Source organism: Myotis myotis, unplaced genomic scaffold (assembly GCF_014108235.1).
Source record: "Myotis myotis isolate mMyoMyo1 unplaced genomic scaffold, mMyoMyo1.p scaffold_m19_p_18, whole genome shotgun sequence".
NCBI classification, from domain to species: Eukaryota; Metazoa; Chordata; class Mammalia; order Chiroptera; family Vespertilionidae; genus Myotis; species Myotis myotis.
In genome coordinates this window covers 37,971,714-37,994,711 of record NW_023416322.1, presented here as the reverse complement: position 1 = coordinate 37,994,711, position 22,998 = coordinate 37,971,714, and the positions used below count along the sequence as shown (strand labels likewise).

The 22,998-nt window shown below is 57.5% G+C and overlaps 2 protein-coding genes across 4 annotated transcripts in view; both read left to right on the top strand.

The window, feature by feature from the left end:
- Positions 1 to 10,267: 10,267 nt before the first annotated feature.
- On the top strand, positions 10,268 to 16,760 carry GPR61 (G protein-coupled receptor 61). 2 transcript variants are annotated; one of them, XM_036344990.1, is made up of 4 exons: positions 10,268 to 10,364; positions 13,552 to 15,702; positions 16,334 to 16,409; positions 16,529 to 16,760. In XM_036344990.1, the coding sequence occupies exon 2, from the start codon at positions 14,163 to 14,165 to the stop codon at positions 15,516 to 15,518; it is 1,356 nt and encodes a 451-aa protein (XP_036200883.1). In that variant the 5' UTR covers positions 10,268 to 10,364; positions 13,552 to 14,162; the 3' UTR covers positions 15,519 to 15,702; positions 16,334 to 16,409; positions 16,529 to 16,760. The 2 variants fall into 2 exon arrangements, with proteins under 2 accessions (XP_036200883.1, XP_036200882.1); XM_036344989.1 differs by having other exon boundaries at positions 16,334 to 16,760.
- A 2,994-nt stretch (positions 16,761 to 19,754) lies between these two features.
- The window catches only part of GNAI3 (G protein subunit alpha i3), a 47,691-nt gene continuing 44,447 nt past the window's right edge, over positions 19,755 to 22,998 (top strand). Inside the window, exon 1 of one of the 2 annotated variants that reach the window (XM_036344379.1) lies at positions 19,755 to 20,002. In XM_036344379.1, coding sequence (XP_036200272.1) covers positions 19,885 to 20,002 — 118 coding nt within the window. In that variant the 5' untranslated portion in view covers positions 19,755 to 19,884. The remainder of the gene's footprint in view (positions 20,003 to 22,998) is intronic. The other variant, XM_036344380.1, reaches the window with a different exon arrangement.

Here is a 22,998-nt window from a genome sequence, read left to right as displayed (position 1 = left end):
CTGCAGGGGGGTCTGGGGGGTCTCATCGGGGAGGAAGGCCCTTCATCCATCCCTCCTGGAGCAATACTGTGTGCGCGGCGGCACAAACCGTGGGGTCCTCGCGCCACAGAGCGCAGCCGAGCTGATCGCCAGACGGCAGGGCGAGGTCATCAAAGCCATCACTGCTGCTTACACCCTTTCCGAAGCCTCTCGCCGACATGCCCTCCCGGGAGCCTTAACACCACAGCAACTCCTGCTCCTGGCACCTTCTCACAGCTCAGAACAGCCCAGTTGCCAGGGAGACAGGCCGGGACCCCCATCCCGGAGGCTAACTGCACTCCCATGGGAGATGGTCTGTCTTGGGCACCTCGCTCTTCCCTTTCCTGCCTCCAGGGGTCGCTGCTCCCGGTGCCCTGGCTTCTCAAGGGCATCCCTGCTGAAGCCCCCTCTGCTGGGCTCCCTCTCCCGGCAGCCTGGCGACCACGCTCCCCCCACACTCTGCCCACACCCCCAGGGGGTCAGCACCTGAGCCCCTGCTGCTCCAGGCTGCTCTGGAGCCAAGAGAGGGGACCGTGAGGGTGAGGCCTCCCACCCACGGCCTGGAGGAGCTGGCCCAGGAACCATGCACAGCGTCTCTGATTCCCAGGCCTGCTGCCGTGTCACCTTGTCCATGTGCACATTTCTTCTTTTGTTTTTGTCTTTTTAATATATTTTGGTTGATTTCAGAGAGGGAGAGAGAGAGAGAAACATCAATGATAAGAGAGAATCATGGATGGGCTGCCTCCTGACATCCCACCCTGGGGATCAAGCCTGCAACCCAGGCATGTGCCCTGACCGGGAATGGAACCGTGACCTCCTGGTTTATAGGTCGATGCTCAACCACTGAGCCACGAGCCCATTCATCCGTTAGCTCTGCCAGGGGGCCTCCTGGGGTCAGCCGCAGGGACAGCTTTCCCTGCCTCAGGTGCTGCTAGCTGACCTGCTTCCTGGGCCAGGGAAAGGGAGAAAGAGAGTGAGAACTGTTGTCTCTTTCCTCCCTCCTTCCACCATTGGCCATGCCCCCAAGGGTAGGAGCATCCCCTCCCATCTCCCTACCCTCAGGAAACCAAACCGCCTGCAGCAGGGGGCAGAGCCAGGGGGCAGAGCGTGGGCTGGGGGCCAGCAGAGCAGCTGCTGTCGTGTCATCTTGCTGTGGGGGTGGGAGGAGCCGGCCTTGCAAGGTCTCAGCTGAGACCAGGGGGGTAACCTGAACCTCCCTGCCGTCCTAGTTCCCTGAGGGAGAGGGTTCCTAGGGTCTGAGTGGGCCAGGTCAGGGTCGGCCTGGGAGCCAGGGGTCCGAGTCGGGCTGCCCGGGCTGCAGAACTGAAGGAGCTGAGCTCTCCTGTGTGAACTCCAGGCGGCTGAGCACAGGGCATCCCCGGAGAGGAGGGGAGCACAGCCCACAGCCAAAGGCGGCAGCCGCCAGCCTGCCCCACAGACAGGCATTGATCCCTGCACGCCCCTCCCTCTCTCCACTTCATGGCGCAGCTAATGGCCTGGAAAAAACTGGCCAGCTGTTCCTCAGCTGTGACATAACGAGCTCAGGACGATCAATGCCCCTTCCGGTCTCTAATTAGGCCTGGGAGCTGGCTGGGGCGAGTGTGGCCTGTTCCCAGAGGGCGCCGCTTCCACTCGGTCCCCAGCTGCTGTCTGCTGGCAGCCACCTGGGCCCTGCATCTGCGCCCTGGAGGAGGGGACAGGCCCGGAGAGCGGCCCTGGGGAGTCTTCTGACGCAGGGCCCGTCTCAGGCAGCAGAAGTAGGGACTCCGTAACCATGTCACGTGGGGGCAGACAGGCTGGTGGGGAGCACCGGGCCTGCATGCGGAGCTCTGTACCCCCAGCTTGCGGCCACCTCCTCTCTCTGCCTGGGTCTGTCACTCTGCACAGTGGCCTTCAGTCCCAAGCCTCAACTCCCGGCCCCTGAGACCCTGCCAGAACCCTCCCACCACTGGTCCTGGAGGCCCCAGTCCCAGGCTGCAGGGAAGGGGCTGGTAGCGCGCCTTTGGCGCCCAGCCCGGCCTCCCTCTGCTATTTTTACCCTCAGTCCAGGGAGGGATGGATCGGATTCTCTATGTGCTCACTGCAGAGGAGGAAGTGAGGGTGGAGAGAGATGGAGAGGGGAAGGTGCGCACTGAGCAGAGAGACAGAGGGGCCAGGGAGCAGAGGCCCCGGCAAGGAGGCTGAGACTCGGGAGTTCTGAGACCAGGACAGGAGAGCAGATGAGAGATCAAAGGAGCGACGCCAACTAAGAGACAGGAAAAGCAAGAAATGGGGCCATCAGGGAAGAAAGAGGAGATGGGACGCAAGGAGCAGGACACGCCCGGTGCTGGGTGGGGTCAGGCCCCAGGTGCCCGATCAGATGCCCCAGTGGGGAAGCTGAGGTGCTGGGCAGTGTCCAGAGTTCTGGGTGAGATGACAGGAGTCAGGGCAGGACGCTGCGTCACAGGCACAGGGGCTGGAGCTGTGTGGAGGGACAAGGGGGTGGGGTGGGGGCGTGTGGAGTTTAGAGATGGGAGGCCCGGCAGGGACCCTCCCTGGAATCAAGCCTCTGGGTCTGCTTTCCGGGGAGAGGGTGCCGGCTGGGAGCCGGAAGCAGGAGCCAGGGCGATGCGGGGAGAAGAGGAGGTGACTGCTGGGGGTGCTGGAGGGAAAGGCCAGCAAGAGGGGTCTAGGCTTTCTGCAGCCTCCAACCTCGGGCAGCCCGGCCTGGCCCTGGGCCTGAAGGGGACATTCTTCCTCCAGCCTCCCGTCCTGTTACCTGGCACATGGCCACACACAAGCCAAGCAGACAGAGCCCCTTGAAGGGGTCTTTCTGGGGCCCCTCCGACCCTGGTCATCCTTCCTGGTCCTAAGCCTGGATTTCTTCCTGATTGTGGTTCCCAGAGGAAAGGCCTGGTTTGTGGCGAGCAGAGGTGCCCACCGCTGTTTCCTGCCCCCATGCCCTGCCCCCCGGGCCTGAAACGGTCAAGCTGTCAGCACCCTGGAGAGAGAAGCCACTCAAGGTGTGGCTGACTCGGACTCCAGAGCCAGAGCCGCAGAGGACCTGAGCGAGCGTCCTCGGCCTCGTCCAGCCCTCCTTGGAGCTGGGCTCCAGGTGCTCTGCTCACATAGGCGGACGCAGCCTCTGGACTCCGAGCTCAGCGCTCCTTCCGGGACAGCTGCCTGCCCCTCTCTTCCCAACCACCTCCTACGAGTAGGAGGGACCTTCTCTTGGGAGCCTTGGCCCTGTTGCCCGGCCCTCCCAGCAGGAATGGTGGGGGACCAGAAGGTGAAATGTTGGGGCCCACAGGACAGCAAGTCCCCCAGGAGGGACAAAGCCTGTGGATTTGGAAAGAGAAGCATCCCCCTGCCCTGCCCCCCGCAGGTGACTCTTTGGTGCTCATTGGCCAACACTGCCCTCTTGTGGCTGCTGGTTGTCAGGGCCGCCCAGGGGCCCTGAAATGGAGCCGTTGGTTGGCTCCGCTTTCTCACCAGGTCCTCACCATCCAGGGACCCGCCTCTGCGCAGGGCTGATGTAGACCCTCCAGGGCTGCCCTTCCAGGCCAGGCCGTCCCAGAGACCCAGCCTCCATTCACCGTTCTCCAGTACGTCCTCAGGCACATGGGCGAGGGCTGGCCATCGCCCGCTCTGCAGGGCCACTCACGAGCCATCTCTCCGTCCCTAAGGAGCACTGGTCTGGGAGTCTGGCCCTTCCTGAGACAGAGGAGCATGAGAGTTGAATGGGGGGAGAGGGGAGTGTCCTGTTTTTAGGTGGGTCAGGAAACGAGGGGGGGGGCGGCTGTGGAGGACAGGACTGTCTGGGAGAGAGGCCACAGGCCCAGATCCCTGTGTCCAGGATACGGAAGGAAGGAGGGTCAGGCTGCCCAAGGGCGCAGAGGCTGGCCGGGCTGAGGACGGGTCATTTTGAGGGGACCGTCCCAGAGATGCAGAGCAGGGGTTTCCCCTAGAGTCAGAGACCAGCCATGCGGGGAGCGCCCGGGCAGGGAAAGCCAGCCCAGCTTGGCTCAGCTCACAGGCTGGAGCGGGGACCAGCGGGAGCTGGTGGCCGGTGCTGGAATGAGACGCTGGGTGGTCCAGGGTGCCATGTGCCTACAGATCAGGCTGGGCAACTTCTTGTGACCCCATGAATCTAGAGGGGAGAATTCCCAGACGCTCAAATTACCACTCCACCCTTGGCCTCCTCCCCACAGGATGGACGTGCGGGTCACTCTTGGGGACCTGAGCTGGTGCTCCGGGAGCCCCACCCCTCTGAGGGCCCCCCTTGGGGCCCCCCCTCCTTTGATCTCTATGTCTGTCATCCTGGCCTCCCCTTGCCTCTGAGTCCCTCTGACCGACGTGTGTTCAGAGGCACCATCTCCGTGATGGCCCATATGTTTGCTCCCCTCGCTCTGGGCCTGAGGGGCAAGGAGCACTCCCAGCCTCGCGTTCACCCCCTCACTCTGGAGCTTGTGGGTTCAGTAAATATTTATTGAAAGACAGGAGGTGAACACATCTGTGGCCCTACATTTCCCTGCTCAAAACACGGTACTGTGCTGACCTATCAGGCTGGCTTACCAGGCCTTCCACAGTCCAGCCAGTCTACCTCTCTGTCCTCGAGTCTGCCCTACACACAGATAATTTCTCAGTCAAACGGGACAGCTCACGGTGCCCTGATATTCTGTGAGCTTGCCTGTCTGTCTCCATGTGTTTGCTAGGCCTGCTCCTTCCACCTGGGCCACTCTCCTTCAAAGTCTCACTGACAGCCCTACCCTTCCTTTAAGACCTAGGACGCCTCCTTCATGAAGCCTGCCCAGATTTCCTGAGGGGGTGGGCTCACTTTTTCCTTTGAATCGCCACAGCACAGTGACTCTCCTTTGAAGATTATAACCCACGTCGTCTCTCTTCTAGATTATAAGCACCAAAAGGGCAAGGTTTGCATTGGTTTCATCTACGTATCCCTCCCTCTTACCCCCTGTACAGAGCTTTGCATATAGCAGGTGCTCAATAAACATATCTGGAATGGGGTGGCATGGGGCCTGCAGTCTGGGCTGCTGGGAGCTGAAGAAGGTGGGGAGGGGGTGCCCCGAGGAGTGTGCTCAGAATGGGGAGGCCAGTCATACTCAGGGAGATGAGCGGGGCGTCTGGGTCTCCTCGGAGCCTTGGCAGGAGGAGGAGCACTTTGCTGAAGAGAAGAGGCAGCCGGGAGGACCTTGGAGATGTGGGGGTTGAAGAAGGGCACCAGCCCTGGCCGGTGTGGCTCAGTAGATAGAGCGTCGGCCTGCGGACTGAAGGGTCCTGGGTTCGATTCCAGTCAAGGGCACATGCCCAGGTTGCCGGCTCGATCCCCCAGAGGGGGGCGTGCAAGAGGCAGCCAATCAATGGTCCTCTCTCATCATTGATGTTTCTATCTCTTGCTCTCCCTCTCCCTTCCTCTCTGAAAGGCAATAAATATATATATATGTGTATATATATATATGTGTGTGTGTGTGTGTATATATATATATATATATATATATATATATAAAAAGAAGGGCACCAGGTGTTGGGGGACTACAGGTGGGCTTCAGTGTCAAGTATGATGCACCCCAACAGCCTGCTTCCTTAGTGACAGGCAAAAAATGGGTAGGGATCCGGAGGCTTGGATTCTGGTCACATCCGCTTCACCCTCTAGCTGTGTAGCCTTGGGCCAGTTACTCTCCCTCTCTGGGCCTATTCATTTGTAATATAAGTATCTGACCTCCTATGACTCTTTCAGCTCTGCTCTCCTGACTCCATTTTGGGGTTCAGAAGTAGAGGGGTAAAGCTCCCTGGGGATTTCACCCCCCGCCCCAGGCCTGAGCACCTGGAATTACACCACCTAGGTCCTGGAGGTGACAGAGTTCAAGGCCATGATGGGACACGTGGCTGAGTCAGCTGTGGCTGGGCTCAGGGGATGAGGAGGGGGCTGGCAGGGGGAGACAGCACCTCCAATGCAGAGCAAGTAAAGCGCCCAGTTCTCAGGCTCCAGGAAAGGGTTTCGGGGGCCCCCTTTCCTTTGCCGTTTCTTGTCCTCTTCCTTGTCCCATTCCCAGACTCAGTAAACATAGACCTGGGATTTGATCCCCACCGATCGGCTGTGTGTCTCTGAGAAAGTCACTTAACCTCTCTGAGCCTCAGCTGTAAATAAAGTTACTGAAACGGACTCAGAAGACCCTTTTAAAACTACTCATGTGAAAGTGCCCTGTCCTGTGCCTACGGCGAGGTCTCCCTGCTGAGTGGGGAGGAAGACGGTGGGGACAGACCGCCTGGCAGGCCGCAGGACATGTGGCTCATGGTGCCTGGAGGTGGGGTGGGCATTCAGAAGGGCAGGCCGATGGGAGGGCGGTTGGATGCGAGGATGGGCAGAGGGCATTGTCCCAGCAGCCCCTGCCGCCAGGGAGGAAGGGCCGCTCTGCTGCAGCCTCTCCACTCTGTAGCTCTCAAGGACCCAGGAGCTGCCTGGGAGTTTTTCTTTGGGGTCCAGCCTTGAGCCCCCGCTGATGGATGGGGGCGGGCGGGCTGGGGAAGGCTCCCTGGTCGCATAGCGGCCTGGCCTGCACATGCACGGTGGGTGTTCCTGCCACTCTTCTGAGCCCGGTTCATCTGAGGCCCCCAGTTTCTAATCTGGTTGGGAAGGTTTATTTTTGGGTCCCTGTAACCTAGCAATGGGCTCACATGACCAGTGGCAGCTGCAGGCTGAATATACCGTTGGATCTTGGCTCCTGGCAGGGGGTGTCGGCCAGACTGTGGGGGAATAAAGGGGAAGAAACGGCTCTCACCTCTGCTTTCCTCATCTCCCCTCCTCCTCAGCCCGGCCCCCAGGTGGCGGGTGGCAGGGTGGCGCCTGGGCAGCTGGGGGCTGAGCTGCAGGGGGGCGGTCCCAGCTGCGAGCCTGCTCTTGGCCGGGAGGGCTGGGTGTCCGTGGAGATGGAGTGGGTGCAGGGAGGAGCCGACGTTGGCATCCTGGGGGGAGGCCGGGCTGGGAGGAGGCGTTTGAACAGACAGTCTGGGCCGTGGAGCGTCAGGAACCCTAGTCGGGGCCGGGATCCCAGCATCCGCTCCTCCCCTCTGCCCCCTGATAAATGGTTGATATTAAATTGTTAATATTCCTGGGAGAGAGGACACCTTAGGCTGCTCAGTGTGGACGGATGTGTCAGCCTCCTTCCTGGGAGCAGGCTCTGGCTGTGGCCGAGAGAGCGGAGGGGGGCGTGGGTGCCTCCAGCTAGCGAGGGCAGGAGGGAGGGGCTGTGGGCACACAAAGGGCGTTCCATAGGTATTTACTGAACAAATGGACATGGAAGGATGAACTTGGTCCACTTCAGGGTCTCATCTGAGGAGACGGGAAAGGGTGGGGTGTGTGGGGCGGGTGGACATAGCCCTGTTAGGAGGTGCTGCTGGGCAGGGGCGGGCAGGGCTGGCCAGGAGGAAGTCTGGGGTGGAGAGAGCAGACCTCAGCCGAGGGCTGCCACCGCCAGGGCCTGTGACGGGCGCCCACTCCCCGGCATGCATGCAGTGCGGGCCATGGGTCTCTGGGTGGTTCTCTGCCTTGGTCTTTCCCCCTCCTCCCTGGCGAGGCTCTGAAAGGACCGGCAGGGTGGGGCGGCGGGTTGTAATTTCAGTAGCTCTCCAGATTGAGGTAATTTAATGAGATACAGTAGGAGGGCCTCCCCAGATTGGGCCTTCAGTGACTCGTGTCACCATCATCATCACCATCATCCTCATCCTCATCGGCACCAGCTGCCTCCAGGCCAGGATGGGCAGTGTTTCCTCCCGCCAACCCCCACTCTTGAGCCACTGAGAGGATGCTCGAGGTCAGTGGTTCTCAACCTTCCTAACGCCGCGACCCTTTAATACAGTTCCTCATGTGGTGGTGACCCCAATGTCATTGTTACAAATTGAACATAATTAAAGCATAGTGATTAACCACAAAAACAATATGTAATTATATATGTGTTTTCCAATGGTCTTAGGTGACCCCTGTGAAAGGGTCGTTCAACCCCCAAAGGGGTCGCGACCCACAGGTTGAGAACCGCTGCTCTAGGTGGCCTCCTGGAGCCACCTGCCTTCCCGAAGACTCGCTGGGAGGGACCTCAGGACCTGGAGGCTTCCGCTGGCCAGGGTGCCTGTCCGACCTCCCCAAGGCCACCTTTGTATTGCAGGGTCCCTACCCCTATTAGATTAGCTGGAGAGCCAAGACCTTTGACCATTTTATAGAGAGAAAAACTAAGACACAGATGGCCACCCACCGAGAGAGGAGAGCGCGATCAGAACCAAGGTGTTTTTGTTTGTTGGTTTACTTTTTAAATACATTTCTATTGATTTCAGAGAAGAAGGGAGAGGGAGAGAGGGATGGAAACATCAGTGGTGAGAGAGAATCATTGATCAGCTGCCCCCTACTGGGGATCATGTGCCCTGTCCAGAATTGAACCATGACCTCCATGTTCATAGGTCAACACTCAACCACTGAGCCACACCGGCCGGGTCAGAAGCAAGGTGTTCTGACTGGCCCAGTGCTCTTCCTCTAATCCTGTTCCGATGAGCCTGAGTCCACTCTGGTCCTGCTGGACCCTTGGGAGGGGCCCTGCCAGTCCGGCTGGGCTCTGGGGGCAGATAGATGGTGCTGATCCGTGACAGGCTTTCCATGACCCCAAAGGGTTTGATTGACACCGAGATGATCCTGCCAGAATGACCGCACAGGGTTTGATGAAAGTCTCTGCTGTCTGCAGGGTTTAACTGGACATTTCGATTGGATTTCCCCGCACTCAGGCATCTCCAGTTCTGGCGGAGGCTGTGCCCTGGACAGCAGCGGCCACCACAGGGCTTCAGCCGGAGCCTCAGTCAGGCCCCCCGAGAGGCCTGGGGTGCGGGGGAAGGAGCAAATGCTTTGGCTTCAAACAGACCTGGGTTCAAATCCTGACTCTGGCATCTACCGCCGTGTGATGGGGGGAAGTCTCATACCTCAGAGACTCTTCTGGAAAACAAGGCGAGGAATGGCCGCTCATGGAACCGGCATGATCACTGGATGAACCGCATGGCAAGGGCCTGGCGCTTGGGAGGGCTCAGAAAGCACGCTGGGCACGAGATCACGGTGCAGGTCGGGCTGACAGCGGCCGCTTTGCTGTTGGCCGGGCGCCTGGGCAGCTGCCTTGCCCCCCTGAGCTCCTGAATGATGTGTTGTTCTCTGGCCCTGTGGGTTGGTCTGAGAAGTCATTCCGATTCCCCTCCTTTTCTGTTAGAGACGGGAGGAGGCTCTGGGTGGGCATGTCGAGGGCAGAGGGCTCCGGAGTGGGCATCGTGCCCAATTCCTGTCTCAGCTCATGGCTCTGCCTGTGTGGCTCTGAGCAATCTCTTCGCCTCTCCGGCCTCAGAGACATGGCTGCGTTGGCCGGAGGATGTCCGGGGGGTCAGTCCTGTATTAGGGGCGCTGACCCTTTTCTTCACAGCTGGGGGAGCCACACCCCTTCCTCTCGCCTCCAAAGGCTCCTCACTGGGCCTGGGACCCTCCAGTCCTACAGACCTAGACCCCTCGGAGCCTCCTGCCTGCGTGCCTGGCTCTGCCTTCAGGGAGCGGCTGGCCGGCACCACAGGGGGCTCCCAGGATGTCAGGCCCCCTATCCGTCAGCTCTCGCAGCCCCGCACCAAGTAACATACATCCCGAGAAAGCCATGATGACGTGCTGGTGAGGGGCAAGTGCAGAGCTAGGATGAGGCCTTGACACCCCCTCCAAGCTGCCCGCCACGCGGACCCCTGCCCTCTCCACCTATTCTGCAGCTTCCGAAGGAGCCAGCCCTGGGCCACCCCTGGAGCCTGGGCCCTGCCAGGCCTGGGCCGGGCTCTGCGCTGGCACCTGCACTGACTGGCTGGCTTACTCAGAACCACGCCAACCCAGCCTTCAGGAGCCTCGGGGAGCATCGCTCCTGCATCTCTTTGACCAGGCAGGAGACGCAGGCCCAGAGTGGGAGAGGCCCAAGGTCACAGCGCCGGTCAGTGCCGGCACCAGGCCTTCCACGCAGCTTTTCCGATGTCAGGTCCTCTCTTCACCTCGTCTGGCTGCCCGGGGCGGTCTCCCCTGCCTCCCATCACGCGCCCCACTGGGCTTTTGAGGTGCCACCCCAGCAGCCCGAGAGAGGTGGGCAGGGCAGGGCCGGCTCCTGGGTGCCCTGCGGGGGGCACTGGCGCCTGAGTGGCTCTGAGGGGCTGGGTGGGAAGTGGGAGGCCATTAGGACCCAGAAGCTCTGGGAGCATCCTCCCTGCCGCTGCCTCTCACGCTCACTGCAGTGGCTCCGGCGGCAGCAGCCTGGGAGCAGCCGGGAGGAGCTATCACATGGGACCGGAGCTGCCGGGCAAAGGTAGGAGTTGCCGACGAGGCCAGGAACAGGGGCAGACGGGGGCCTGGGGCTGGTGCCGAGGGTTCCGACGGGAGGCGGCTCTGTGTCCTGGGGACCAGCCCACCCTACCTCATGCCAGGGCTGGCTCCCAGGTATCCCGAAGGCAGCACTGGGGGTGGGCATCTCTGAAGCCTAGAGATGGGGCTGACCTCCTGCCAACAGGAGTGCCCACAGTCCGCAGGCAGAGAGGGTTCCCCATCTCTCTCCCCCCGGGTCACAGAGACGGGTCCCCACGTCCCAGGAATGGGTCCCTGGGCATCCAGGCCGATGGGCAACTCTGCATCCTGGGTGTGGGCAGCTGTGCCAGGGAGAGGGCTTGTGGGTCCCCGGAAAGGCCGGTGGCCCAGGCGGGCGTGCCTGTCTGAAGGAAGGCCGGGCTCGGTGCTGGGAAGGGCAGCCTGGGCTGGGAGACAGGTGCCTGTGAAGCCCACGGTGCCCTGTGGCCTCGGGCTGGGCACTGCTGGGCGTCTTGCACCCAGAAATGAGGATGTCTGTGACTTGACCATGTCCTTGCTTGAGGCCCAGACCTCGGCCCCGGGGGTGGCAGAGCCCTCAGGTCCTGAGGTGAGGGCGGGGGTGGGAAGGGAGCGGTGGATGAGAGCCTCCGAGAGGCAGAATGATGTGAGCGAGGAGGGGACGGAGGCCGGCTTGCCTCCCACACCGGTGCCCCCCAGCCCGCTGCTCCCATCAGCATCAGCGAGCGATGCCGGGCAGGTCCATCGCTCCATCTGTCAGGAGGGGGACCCCTGGGACTTAGGAGTCGGTGTGGAGACCCTGGCGAGGCCGAGGGAGCTGTGGCAAAGAGAGATGCCCAAAGCTTTCTTGTCTAGGGCTCCATTATGTCTGCACGGCGCCCACCCCCTGCCCCCATCTCCACGTGGCAACCATGTCTGCTTCCCTCCGTCCGGGATCCAGGGGGGCCCTGCTGGCAGCCCTGATGTCCATCAGCCCCGGGGGGCCTCTCCCCCTTCTGCTCCCAGGGCCTGGGAGCCACGTCTCCTGGGCCCCTCTCCCAGGTGGAAGGGCTGGGAGTCATGGCCTGGGAGGAAGGGGCAAGGATGCCCTCTATCTTTCCTTCTGCATTTTTCCCGGGAGACTGTCTTACGAGAAGCTGATGTCTCCACTTCGGGGCCCTCTCTCCCCCTTCTCTGCAGCCTCGGAATCTCTGTGGCCATTTTAGCTGTGAAGTGAGCTTCCGGAGGCCCCCGGGGACAGGCGCGTCTGCAGGCAGTTGTCCAAAGTTGGGGCTGCCTTGCGTCCAGGAGCCCAGGGCACCCTTTCCCGGAGCGGCTCCTGGCTGCCACACAGCTCACTGAGCCTTCTTGGAGGAGGCACTGGCGGCAGGGATTCAGACGATCGATTTGAGTTTGATTCCATCCACAGATTGCACTGAGCACCTGGTGCCTGCACGGTGTGCTAGCCGTCGAAGGGGTGCAAGGTTGGCGGTGATGCCCCGAACCAGGGGTGGTGTTGGCTGTAACTAGGCAGGGGGGTGGGGACCCATCTGTCCCAGGTGGTCCTCTTTACTACAGTCAGAGAAATGATGGTGCTGGTGGTGTTTTTTAAATGTTTGCAATCCTCACCCCAGGATATGTTTTTATTGAGGTTAGAGAGGATGGGAGAGAGATTGAGAAACATGGATGTGAGAGAGAGACATTGATCAATTGCCTCCCGTACACGCCCCGACCTGGAAGCGAACCTGCGGCCCTCCAATGTATGGGACAATCCTCCAACCACTGAGCCACCGGCCAGGGCCCAAATGACGGTGTTTTCACACTGAGCAACACCAGGCCCTCAGTAGCCCAGGAGCTCACAGTCATCACAGTTGTCACATGTGGAAACCTGGGAGGCCGGCTAGTCCAGTCCTCCCTTTTCACAGACGAGGAAAGTGGGACCCGGGCGACTGGTGACTTGTCCACAGAAAGCCCACGGGCTGCCTCTCGGCTGCACACTCAACACACTAGACAGAGGGGTCTGGACTGCGGGAATAGCATCTGGGGAGGAAAACAATGAAACTTACATCGGGCAACTATCCCAATTGTGTGCAAACACAGCAGGGCAAGGAGCACATGGAACCGCTCTGAGCTGCCATTGGATCCGGAGGCAGGGGAGATGCTGAAACCCCAGACTCCCTCTCCCAGTTTCTTCTCTGCTTCATGCTCACCGACCTTCACCATCTAAGTCATCTGCCCACTCTCACACCTACCCCCTTACCCAGATGCCCTGCTCCCCCTTGTCCCCCCAGTTCTGTGATGTGGTAACAGTCCCGGAACAAGAGGGCTTTGGGCTGGGGTCCTCCGGTGGCCATCTCCAGTGACCAGAGACCTGGGGCCCCGGGGGTTGGGCGGTTAGGGACAGCGCCCCTCCCACCTGCAGGGACACAGTGGCCGTGGGAAGTGACCGAGTGGGTGGGGAGGACAGCTTCCTAGTGACTTCGGCCCTTCCAGCTTTGGGGGTGACTCAAAGGGCTGAACGCCCAGCTTTGTTTTCTTCTTTTTTTTAATGTATTGATTTTAGACGGAGAATAATGGGGGGGGGGCGGAGAGAGGTTTGTTGCTCCACCATTTCTGCATTCTCTGGTTGACTCTCATATGTGCCCTGACTGGAGATCAAACCTGCAACCTTGGCGTATGGGGACGATGCTCCAACCAGCTGAGCTGCCCGGCCAGGGCCTGCTGTTCCTCCTTACCCTCCCCCAGTATCAGCCCTTTGTCTTGGGGACGGTGCATTAGAGCCGTTAGAGCCGTCTGTCCCCTTCGGGGATCTCCTTCCAGCCCCAGAGCAGGGAGAGACGTCTTTAGAGACGGTTCCCATTCGACAGCTACTCACTGAATGCCCACACGTTCCGGCCGCCCTGGAGGCACCACTGAATTCGGCGTGGCGCCTGGCCTTGCCGCGTGCTCGCTGTGTGACCTTCGGTAAGTCACCGGCCCTCTCGGGGCCTCCACGCCAGCGACGGCGGAACGGAGATCAGAATGACCCCTCCCGGACAGGGCTGCGTGAGGAGCCACTCCACAGCGTGCTCCGCACAGGGCCTGGCGGGCGGAAAGCCTCTCAGAACGTCGCTGCTCATTATCAGTCTCCTTATTACCGAACCTCAGGGCCCCCGACATGGTTGTGAAGTCGGTGTGATTCCCTTCCTTTGCAGATGCCTTGACGGGGAAACCGAAGTTCGGAAGAGTCACTGCGTTAGCCATTCCCAGACCTCGTGTTCTTTCTGCCCCCAACTGCACCTGCCGCTGCGAGGAGACGAGAAATCAGGAAACGTATGTGAACGGCCTTAAACCCGGGGCACTGTCCCGGCGCCCAGCAGGACCCTGGGAACGGGCACGGATCCAGACTCTCGGGATAAGGCGTCCTAGAGAGGGGAGAAGGGTATGGACCCCAGAGGAAAGAAGGTGGTGACGCAGGAGCCGGAGGCCAGTCAGCGGGTGGAGTGTTGAGTGGGCGAGGCCCCCCCATCCCTCCCGTCTGTCTCCTCCGAGGTCATGGTCACCGAGGCAGACCCTGAGCGACCTCCTGGCGGAGAGATGAGCTCCTGAGCCTGTTCCCGGCCCGGGCTCCGCACAGCCGCCCGCCTCCCTCCAAGGCTGGCCCCCGGAGCGTGTCTGAGAGACTCCAGCAGGGGGTGCCCTCTCCCGCCACCCCCGCTCACAGCGCTGGGAAGCCGGGGCCTGGGCCGGCCATCCCAGGGTCACTGGACTAGGATGGGGGATGGGCCTGTGACAGGAGGTGCCCTGGGTGTCCTCTTCCGGCCCCATGGAGTCCTCACCCATCCCCCAGTCATCAGGGAACTCTTCCACTCTGGGGAGGGCCCCCCAGCCCCCGGGTCCCTCTACCGCCAGCGGGGCCCCGGAGGTGGGGCTGCAGGACGTGGCCTCGGAGTCCGTGGCCCTCTTCTTCATGCTCCTGCTGGACCTGACCGCCGTGGCCGGCAATGCCGCTGTGATGGCCGTCATCGCCAAGACCCCCGCCCTCCGGAAATTCGTCTTCGTCTTCCACCTCTGCCTGGTGGACCTGCTGGCCGCCCTGACCCTCATGCCCCTGGCCATGCTCTCCAGCTCCGCCCTCTTTGACCATGACCTCTTCGGGGAGGTCGCCTGCCGCCTCTACGTGTTCCTGAGCGTGTGCTTTGTCAGCCTGGCCATCCTCTCCGTGTCGGCCATCAACGTGGAGCGCTACTATTACGTGGTCCACCCCATGCGCTACGAGGTGCGCATGACGCTGGGGCTGGTGGCCTCCGTGCTGGTGGGGGTGTGGGTGAAGGCCTTGGCCATGGCCGCCATGCCCGTGCTGGGGAGGGTCTCCCTGGAGGAGGGGGTGCCCAGCATCCCGCCAGGCTGCTCACTCCAATGGAGCCGCAGTGCCTACTGCCAGCTGTTCGTGGTGGTCTTTGCCATCCTCTACTTCCTGCTGCCCCTGCTCCTCATCCTGGTGGTCTACTGCAGCATGTTCCGGGTGGCCCGCGTGGCCGCCATGCAGCGCGGGCCGCTGCCCACGTGGATGGAGACGCCCCGGCAGCGCTCGGAGTCCCTCAGCAGCCGCTCCACCATGGTCACCAGCTCGGGGGCCCACCAGACCACCCCCCACCGGACGTTCGGGGGCGGGAAGGCGGCCGTGGTCCTCCTGGCCGTGGGGGGCCAGTTCCTGCTCTGCTGGTTGCCCTACTTTTCTTTCCACCTCTACGCGGCCCTGAGTGCTCAGCCCACGTCCACGCGGCAGGTGGAGAACGTGGTGACTTGGATCGGCTACTTCTGCTTCACTTCCAACCCCTTCTTCTATGGATGTCTCAACCGGCAGATCCGGGGGGAGCTCAGCAAGCAGTTCGTCTGCTTCTTCAAGCAGGCCCCCGAGGAGGAGCTGAGGCTGCCCAGCCGCGAGGGCTCCATCGAGGAGAACTTCCTGCAGTTCCTGCAGGGGACCGGCTGCTCCACGGAGTCCTGGGTGGCCCGGCCCCTCCCCAGCCCCAAGCAGGAGGCCGCGGCTGTGGACTTTCGAATCCCAGGCCAGATAGCTGAGGAGACCTCTGAGTTCCTGGAGCAACAACTCACCAGCGACATCATCATGTCAGACAGCTACCTCCGCCCGGCCCCCTCGCCTCGGCCTGAATCCTGACGGGCCGCTGGACTTGCGGAGGGAGGTGGGGCCGGGCCGGTCAGGGCTGCAAGGAGCGTTAGTGTTTTCTGGTTTGGGAACAGAGCCAACAGGATGGACATGTCTGCTTTGGACATGGCTGTGATCCTTGACTACTGGGGGAGGGGACCTGGTGAGATGGTGACGAGAGTCAAGGGTCACGAAGGTGAGAAGATTGATGTCTCTCCACCAGTGAACTTTCCCCGCCTGAGGAAGCGGGGGTGCTGTGAGGGTAGGAGCGGGAGGAGGGGGGGCAGCAGGCCGGGTTTGGAGTAGTCCTGGGGACCCTTTAGGATATTTCATTTTTCAGGGTAACTGTCCAGGGCAGTAACTGTCCAAGCAAGGTAAGAAATGACACACGTGGTCTCCTCTCCTGGCTAGGTTTAAAAAGAACTGTCTCAGCCCCGTGTTTCGATGTGAGTAAATAGACCTTTTTCTAGTTTTAGGCCTGCGGTTTCCTTAAGGTGAGAGGACCAGCTGGGCTTGATCCTTCCCTGAGTTCGGCCAGAAGCAAAGGGAAACAGCAGTCAGGGTGCTGCTCTCTCCTGCCCTCTGGGAACAGCCCTTCTGTCCTATTGCTCCGTCTCTCTCCCGCCCCGTGGGGCATCAAGCTGGGGCTTATCCCTGCAGAGGCAAGAACAGGACAGGATGGCTCTTCCTCCTTGTCTTTTAGGATGAAGAAGTGGAAAGATTGGGGGTTAGATGGCTGAAGGTGGGGGTTAGTATTTGAATTGCTAAGGTGGTTGGGTACAGAGGAGCTAGGTAATCTAATACCATAATTTTTTTTCCCCCCCTAGGACTGGCCTCCCTGATCTCTCTCCTCATGGCCGTGACCCACCTCCAGCCCCTGGACCATCGGGTACAGAGACCAAGGTTGGGAATGGGTTGGTCGGGTGGGGTTTCCGTGGTCCATTAAATGCCTCCCTGCTCCCATTCATCGCTCTCAAAATTAGCTTCAGTAACAAAGACTTAAATCTCTCTCCTATCGGCAGCCCTGGGTTGGAGAGAGGGCACAGGAGTGGGGCTCAGCTGTTCACTGGTTGAGACTGTAGGAACTGTGTTGGTTGGCATTGGTGGCGGTATTCTCACGGGCGGGGGACATCATTGCAGACTGGACAGGGCATCCACCTGGGACTACTTGTCCATCCACTTCCCTCAGCCGAATCAGGTAACATGACAGGGTGGAGGCAGGACCAAGGGGGTGGTGTGGTCTGTATTTGAACAAATGCCTGGCTCACTGAGCATCAAAGGGGAAGGTGGCCTGGTGGGAGTGGGATAGTTTCCCCTTTGAACAGCCAATAAATACTTTTTATTATAAAAGTTATACTGATATCAACATTGACTCCTTCGGTTCGATTCAGTGCATCAGAGTTGAATACCCACAGAGAGGATGTAAAGACACTGTCTTCAAGAAGTTCACAGTCTAATTTGACCAAGTACCTTGTATTTTTTTTTTAAATATATTTTATTGATGTTTTACAGAGAGGAAGGGAGAGAGAGTTAGAAACATCAATGAGAGAGAAACATCGATCAGCTGTCTCCTGCACAGGCCCTACTGGGGATGTGCCTGCAACCAAGGTACATGCCCTTGACTGGAATCAAACCTGGGACCCTTCAGTCCACAGGCCGACGCTCTATTCACTGAGCCAAACCGGTTAGGGCAGTACCTTGTATTTTTACAGACCATTTACCATCTGGTAAAGCCTTATAGAGTTCTGTGAAAAATATACTGGAGGCTAGATGAACATGGTTCTAACTTCTGAAAGTTCTGTCCGTTGCAGCAAGATACTGGCACAGAGGTTTCCTGCCGATTATGGAAAGTGTGTGGGTTGTAAATGAAAACTTAGTTGAAAAAAAAAATAATTGATTAAATGAAAATGGGCAAACAGCTTTCCCCCTTTAGATCTAGGAAAATTTCCAGGTTTTTGTCTTCCTAGTCTAACGCCTATTACATTGAAGAAATCCCTTAGATACTATATACACCCAGGAGTCTTTTGTGATTGCAACATATCCTCCCCTCCCTTCCCTTTTAAGATAAACTCCTAAGGGTGGAATCTCGTTCCTAGGTGAGGAAAAATCTCTTCCAACATCACGATCTGCAGTAGGCCCTGAGCACTGCCAGCAGGTGGCAGTGTGAGCCAGTGGAAATAGAAAAGGTGCCTCTGTGTATGGGGGTGGGGGGTGAGGGGGGTGTGCAGGGCAGAGGAAGGGGGCATTAAACATTGTCTGGGAGCCATCTTGTTAAATTATTTTGCCTTTTTCTTTGACTTTGCCCAGCAACCCTTCTTCCCCATACATCAAAGGAGAAAATTTTAAGTGCAAGGATAACTCTAATTCAGGTTGAAATTTTCTGACACCTGTGATCTCACTGGCGTTTATTACAGACTTTGACATCCGCTGGTTCGTTTGCCTTTGATTTTTCCCCAAGAGAATCATGAAGGAGATAAACATTTCTCTTCTCTTATGCTAAGAACTTTCCCAACAGTTTCTGCCCTGACCACCTTCCAGGAGTTTTCTCGACACCAGAATTGCTTGGTCTAGTTCGATATGTAATCCTTAGCTGGGAAGGCTGTTCCTGGAAACATTTGGCCCCTAATCCCCTGAAGAATCAGCAGGTTGAGACAACCCATCTGTCGCTGCTTTTTCCTGCACCCTGGTGGTGCTGGGCTAGCTCTCAAGCCTAGATGAAGACCTTCTGTTGTCAGGTCTCCCCAGGTAACACCTTACAGCGGCGAGAGAGAAAAGGGGTGAATCTGGGAGTCACACAGACCTACGTACTCACTGTGTGAACTAGGGAAAGATGCTTAACTTCTCTGAGCCTATTTCCTCATCTGCAAAAGTGGGGACAACATTACCTACCTCACAGGGTTGTTGTGAGATGACATAGGGAAGCACCTAGCCATACCTGGCAAGTAGGTCCTCAATAAACACTGGTTTTTCTTCCCTTTCCTCTTGCCCTTTCCCCCCATCAGTCCTGATTATAGGAAAACATGTCCCTTTTATTCTAACAGTCATTAGGGAATGAATAGGAGTCTTGTCAAACTTTGAAAAAGCTGGTATAAAGCTATGGGGGTGGAGGCTGTGTAAGGTGGCTCTCATGGAACCTTTCTAATTATTGAATCATCACCATAAAAACCTTTCTTATATTCTAAGGCTTAGGTTATATTAGGGAAATAACTTTTAACCACAGGGAAAAGCTTTTGGGGCTACAAGAGTTCCCCTCCCCAGACTGTATGGTGGAGAGTAGGTGTGGGGCTCTTGGGAGAAGAGGTAATGTCGGGTCACCTTCGAGGTAGTACCCAGATTATGAGTGGAAAAGGCTCTCAGCCTGGGACTTTCATGGGGGATTTATTAATTTTCAAGTGATCCTAGAACTGAAAGGCCAGTTTTACTAGAACTTCCCTTTTTGTGTGGCACCGCAACAGGAAATTTTAGGAGATTCACAGGGTGCACTGGTTTGTTTCGGGTGTGGGGCTGAGGTTGACTAGTCCGGGTAGAAGAGCTAAGGCCCCTAGCTGCGGGGCGACGACGGGCTCATCCCGGGAAAGGCAGCGAGGACATGCTATGGAGGAACTACCCGCTTACCTTCCAGGGAGAGTCTGCCAGCGACTTCAAGGAGCCCTTTGCCAACAGCGCAGTAACTGGACAGTTCTCAGGTCCACACAAACCTGCACGCAACGGCCCAAGGACCAGGAGCAGGAGGCGGCGGCCGGAGGGGGAGAAAGGGATCGCTCAGGTCCCAGGCACGGTCGGCCTGACAGATCGCAGCGGTGAAGCGTGGCCAGGACCCGGCTCTGAAGTCTGCTCCCATCCCACAGACCTGGCTGCGCAGACCCGGGTGGAGAACGCGTCCTACACTTGGCCAGGGACCCCGGGTTTGGCCAGTGAGAAATCCCCAGGCGGGTTGTGGGTTCTTAACAGGAGTCCACCCCCCCAACCCTCATCCAAAGCGGGGCTGTGCCCTGGGGAGGGCGCCATGAACTGAAGCCAGTCCCCGGTTTTTCTGCATTTATTTAAAAATGACAACCGAAAACATGCAAAGGGACTAAGGCGAGTTCCACGGGACCGGGGCAGCCCGCAGAACCACCGCCAGGAATCGCCATCCCCCACCCCGGTACTTCCGCTTCCGGTTGCTCCTCCAGTTTCCCCAGCAGGAACAGTTCTAGCCGTAACGGCCGCGGGGCGTTTCCGGAAGTGTCGTAAACGCCGGATATCCGGTTTCTCCGGGCGCTCCAGGAGCTGACCGAGAGGGCCGCCGCCCAGCAGCAGACGCCGACTCGGCCGGCCGACCCGCAGTCTCCGCGGTGCGTGAGTGAGCCCGGGCCTGGTCCCCTCTCCCGCCGCCGCCATGGGCTGCACGTTGAGCGCCGAGGACAAGGCGGCGGTGGAGCGGAGCAAGATGATCGACCGCAACTTGCGTGAGGACGGGGAGAAAGCGGCGAAAGAAGTGAAGCTGCTGCTCCTCGGTGAGGGCCTGTGGGCGGGGCCGGCGGGGAGGCCTGGGCACTTGGGGGCCGTGAGGGGCGTCCGGCCGGCTGGCGGGGAGGACCCCGAAGCGGGCGGAGGGCGTGGCGGGCAGGGGCTCGGGGGTGGGGTCGGCGGCTGGTCTCCGCCGGGCGGGGTGCGGGAATCGGGCTGGCGAGGGTGTGACTCCGAGCTGGGCTGCCTTTGGCGGAGAGAGTTGGGAGCGCGGGGGAATGGGACCGTGTTGGGTGCAGAGGAAAGGCTCCTACCGGAAGGGAAGGGGCTGGGGAAAGCTTGGCACGGGGGTTGGAGGGTGTGGGTAGCCAGGAGGACGGGGCACGGTGTGGGGGGCTTGCATATGGCTTGAGATTTCGGAGCGAGGTGATACTTGATGGCGGGGCAGAGCCTGGGGGCTTGAGTGGTGAGTGTAAATGGAAGGAGGGGCTGGGCCAGAGCGGTCGCAGCTGGCCCCGCGGGTGACGGAGAGGGGGCCTCTGAACAGCAGGGAAGGTGGAAGGCTTACCCAGTCACGCGAAGGTGTGCGGTCGAGCTAACTGACAAGTTCTCGGTACAAAGGAAGAGTTCGGTTGCAGAGGCTGTCTATGTTTTCCCACCCTTTTTACCCTCCTAAGGTTTTATCACCCCTTCCCTTGGTTTTGCAAAGGGGAGATGGTGTGAGCCGAGGAAATGTAAGGGCTGCCTGGCTTGAGGTTGGTGTCCACAGACGTGGTGGACCGTCCAGCCCGCGTTGGCGGCCGCTGAGTAGTGAGTGGGTAGGGATGTGGGTAGGGATGATGTGCGGTGGGAACGGGGTTACCTTAGGGTCCATTCAGGAGCCAGACACATTTACTGTCCAGACTGGGACAGGCTTCTGGCGAGCCGTTTTCTCTCTCTCTCTCTCTCTTTTGGTTCCTTCAAACTGAAAACATTGATTTCAGGACTTGCTGTTTATTTTACCCCACATTCGTTTTAAGTGGCTTTTAGGTGCAGTCAGATGCATTTTACTCAGCGTGATTAGTTTAAAAAATGTCTGAGAGGCTGGCTTCTAGAGGCTCAGTAAACGCTATAAAGAACCCTAGCGTCAGCTTGTCAATAAATCAAGCCAGTTGTTTCCATATAAGTATTTTCTAGGGATTTGTTGGAGAAGAAGTAGGAGTCATGGTTTCTGTAAGTGGTAGAACTTTATTTTTTAAAACAATTGATTTTTGAGGAAAAGACGTTGCTTTAAGAGAGGTGCTCCACCATCACCTAATTCTGTACTCCAGGCTGTGCTGGGTGCCCCGTTCCTCTCCTCCTGTCAACCTGTTGGTGGTTTGTAGGTTGAGAAGCTCTGGTAACAGCTTTCTGGATGGAGGGCGCAAGTTACACATGAGAGCTTGAGCTTCCAGACTGCTTACCTGATCTTTCAGGAAGCATGAATTCACATTGTAGTTCTAGACTGCCGCTCTCTGTGTAACAAGTATCATTGGGGAATGAGCATGGCCCCTGGCACATGCTCTTTAAATACTATTAATCCTGGGCAGACGTTCCTCCGTGGGGCTTTTCAGGTGTTTGATATAAATCACAATACTCAGGACATGGTCTGTATTGATCAGCTGGTTGTAAAATTAAAGGTGTCTCTCGTCTTCTGTGTGTGTTTTGATTTATATTGCCCATCCGAGATCCCCTCAGGGCATTAGCCTATTGCAGTGGTCGGCAAACTCATTAGTCAACAGAGCCAAATATCAACAGTACAACGATTGAAATTTCTTTTGAGAGCCAAATTTTTTAAACTTAAACTATATAGGTAGGTACATTGTTATTAACTTAATTAGGGTACTCCTAAGGCTTAGGAAGAGCCACACTCTAGGGGCCAAAGAGCCGCATGTGGCTCGTGAGCCTATTATAATACAGTTGCAAACTGGGAGGCTTTCCTCCAAGTGGCTGGAGTTGACAGGTGGAACTTGTCCAAATGTCTACAGAAATCTTTATTCAGGACTTTTAAATAGTGCATTTAATTAAGAACAAAATGAAACCTATGATGACTTAGGGAACCTCAAAAGCTGTAAGTAAAAATCGAAGTACTAAAGCATTTGCTTTCAATTTTTATCAATTTCATTGTTTTATGTGAGATTTTTTAATATTCTTGAGCAAGTTTAATCAACCACTTCAAGTAGGTGACAGATACAGATGCTCTTGCTGGAACCATATCATAATGCACATATGAAATGCTGTTTTCTTCCTTGCTGTTTCTATAAGCAAAATGCACCCATCACAGTATACAAAGAAAGGATTTTCCTTTTGCTGTAGAATACCTCCTGGATGTCCATGTAAGTCGTTTTTACTTCATCACTGTGAAGCTGTCAAGTGTAGTCTAAGTTGCGCTCTATTTACTTGCCCTTGTCTCTCCTGGCACATAATAGGTGCTCATTAAATATTACTGTATTTTCTTCCTCACAGGGATATAGTTTAGCACAGTGATTAACAACATGGGCTCTGCAGTCAGGCTGTTTCATGTTCTAATTGTCATTCACCAGCTCTAACCTTGGGAAAGTTATTTACGCAATTCTCTCTCAGCTTCCTCATCTTTTCAAATGGAGAAAATAGAGGTATTTCATAGCATTGCTGTGAGGATTAAATATCGTAATAATGTGAAGTAGAACACAGCTTGGTACACTGTATTAGCTCAGTGAATATTAGTTATTTTTGTTATTAAATCAAAATGAATGTTACAGATTACAGGTAGTATGAAATTCAGACTAAGAAACTAGTGTGGGCTGAATTAGTTAAGGAACACTTCTGTGTTATAATTTTTTATTACCTTTTATTTGAATTTCCTTTAGATATGTTATTGGAAGGATCTTGATATTCCGGATTAGTGTTTAATCATAATACTCTATAGAAAGACAAAATTATATTTTGCAAAGCTTTCCAATCAGAGTGCAGTGCATAGGATGGCAAACAGGTGTGCTGTTTGCAAACTTTTAAAATAGTTTTGAAATTTTAAATCATTTTTATA

What these genes read in the sequence shown, in the direction of transcription:
- GPR61 (XM_036344990.1), top strand. Translation starts at nt 14,163, where the DNA reads ATGGAGTCCTCACCCATCCCCCAGTCATCAGGGAACTCTTCCACTCTG.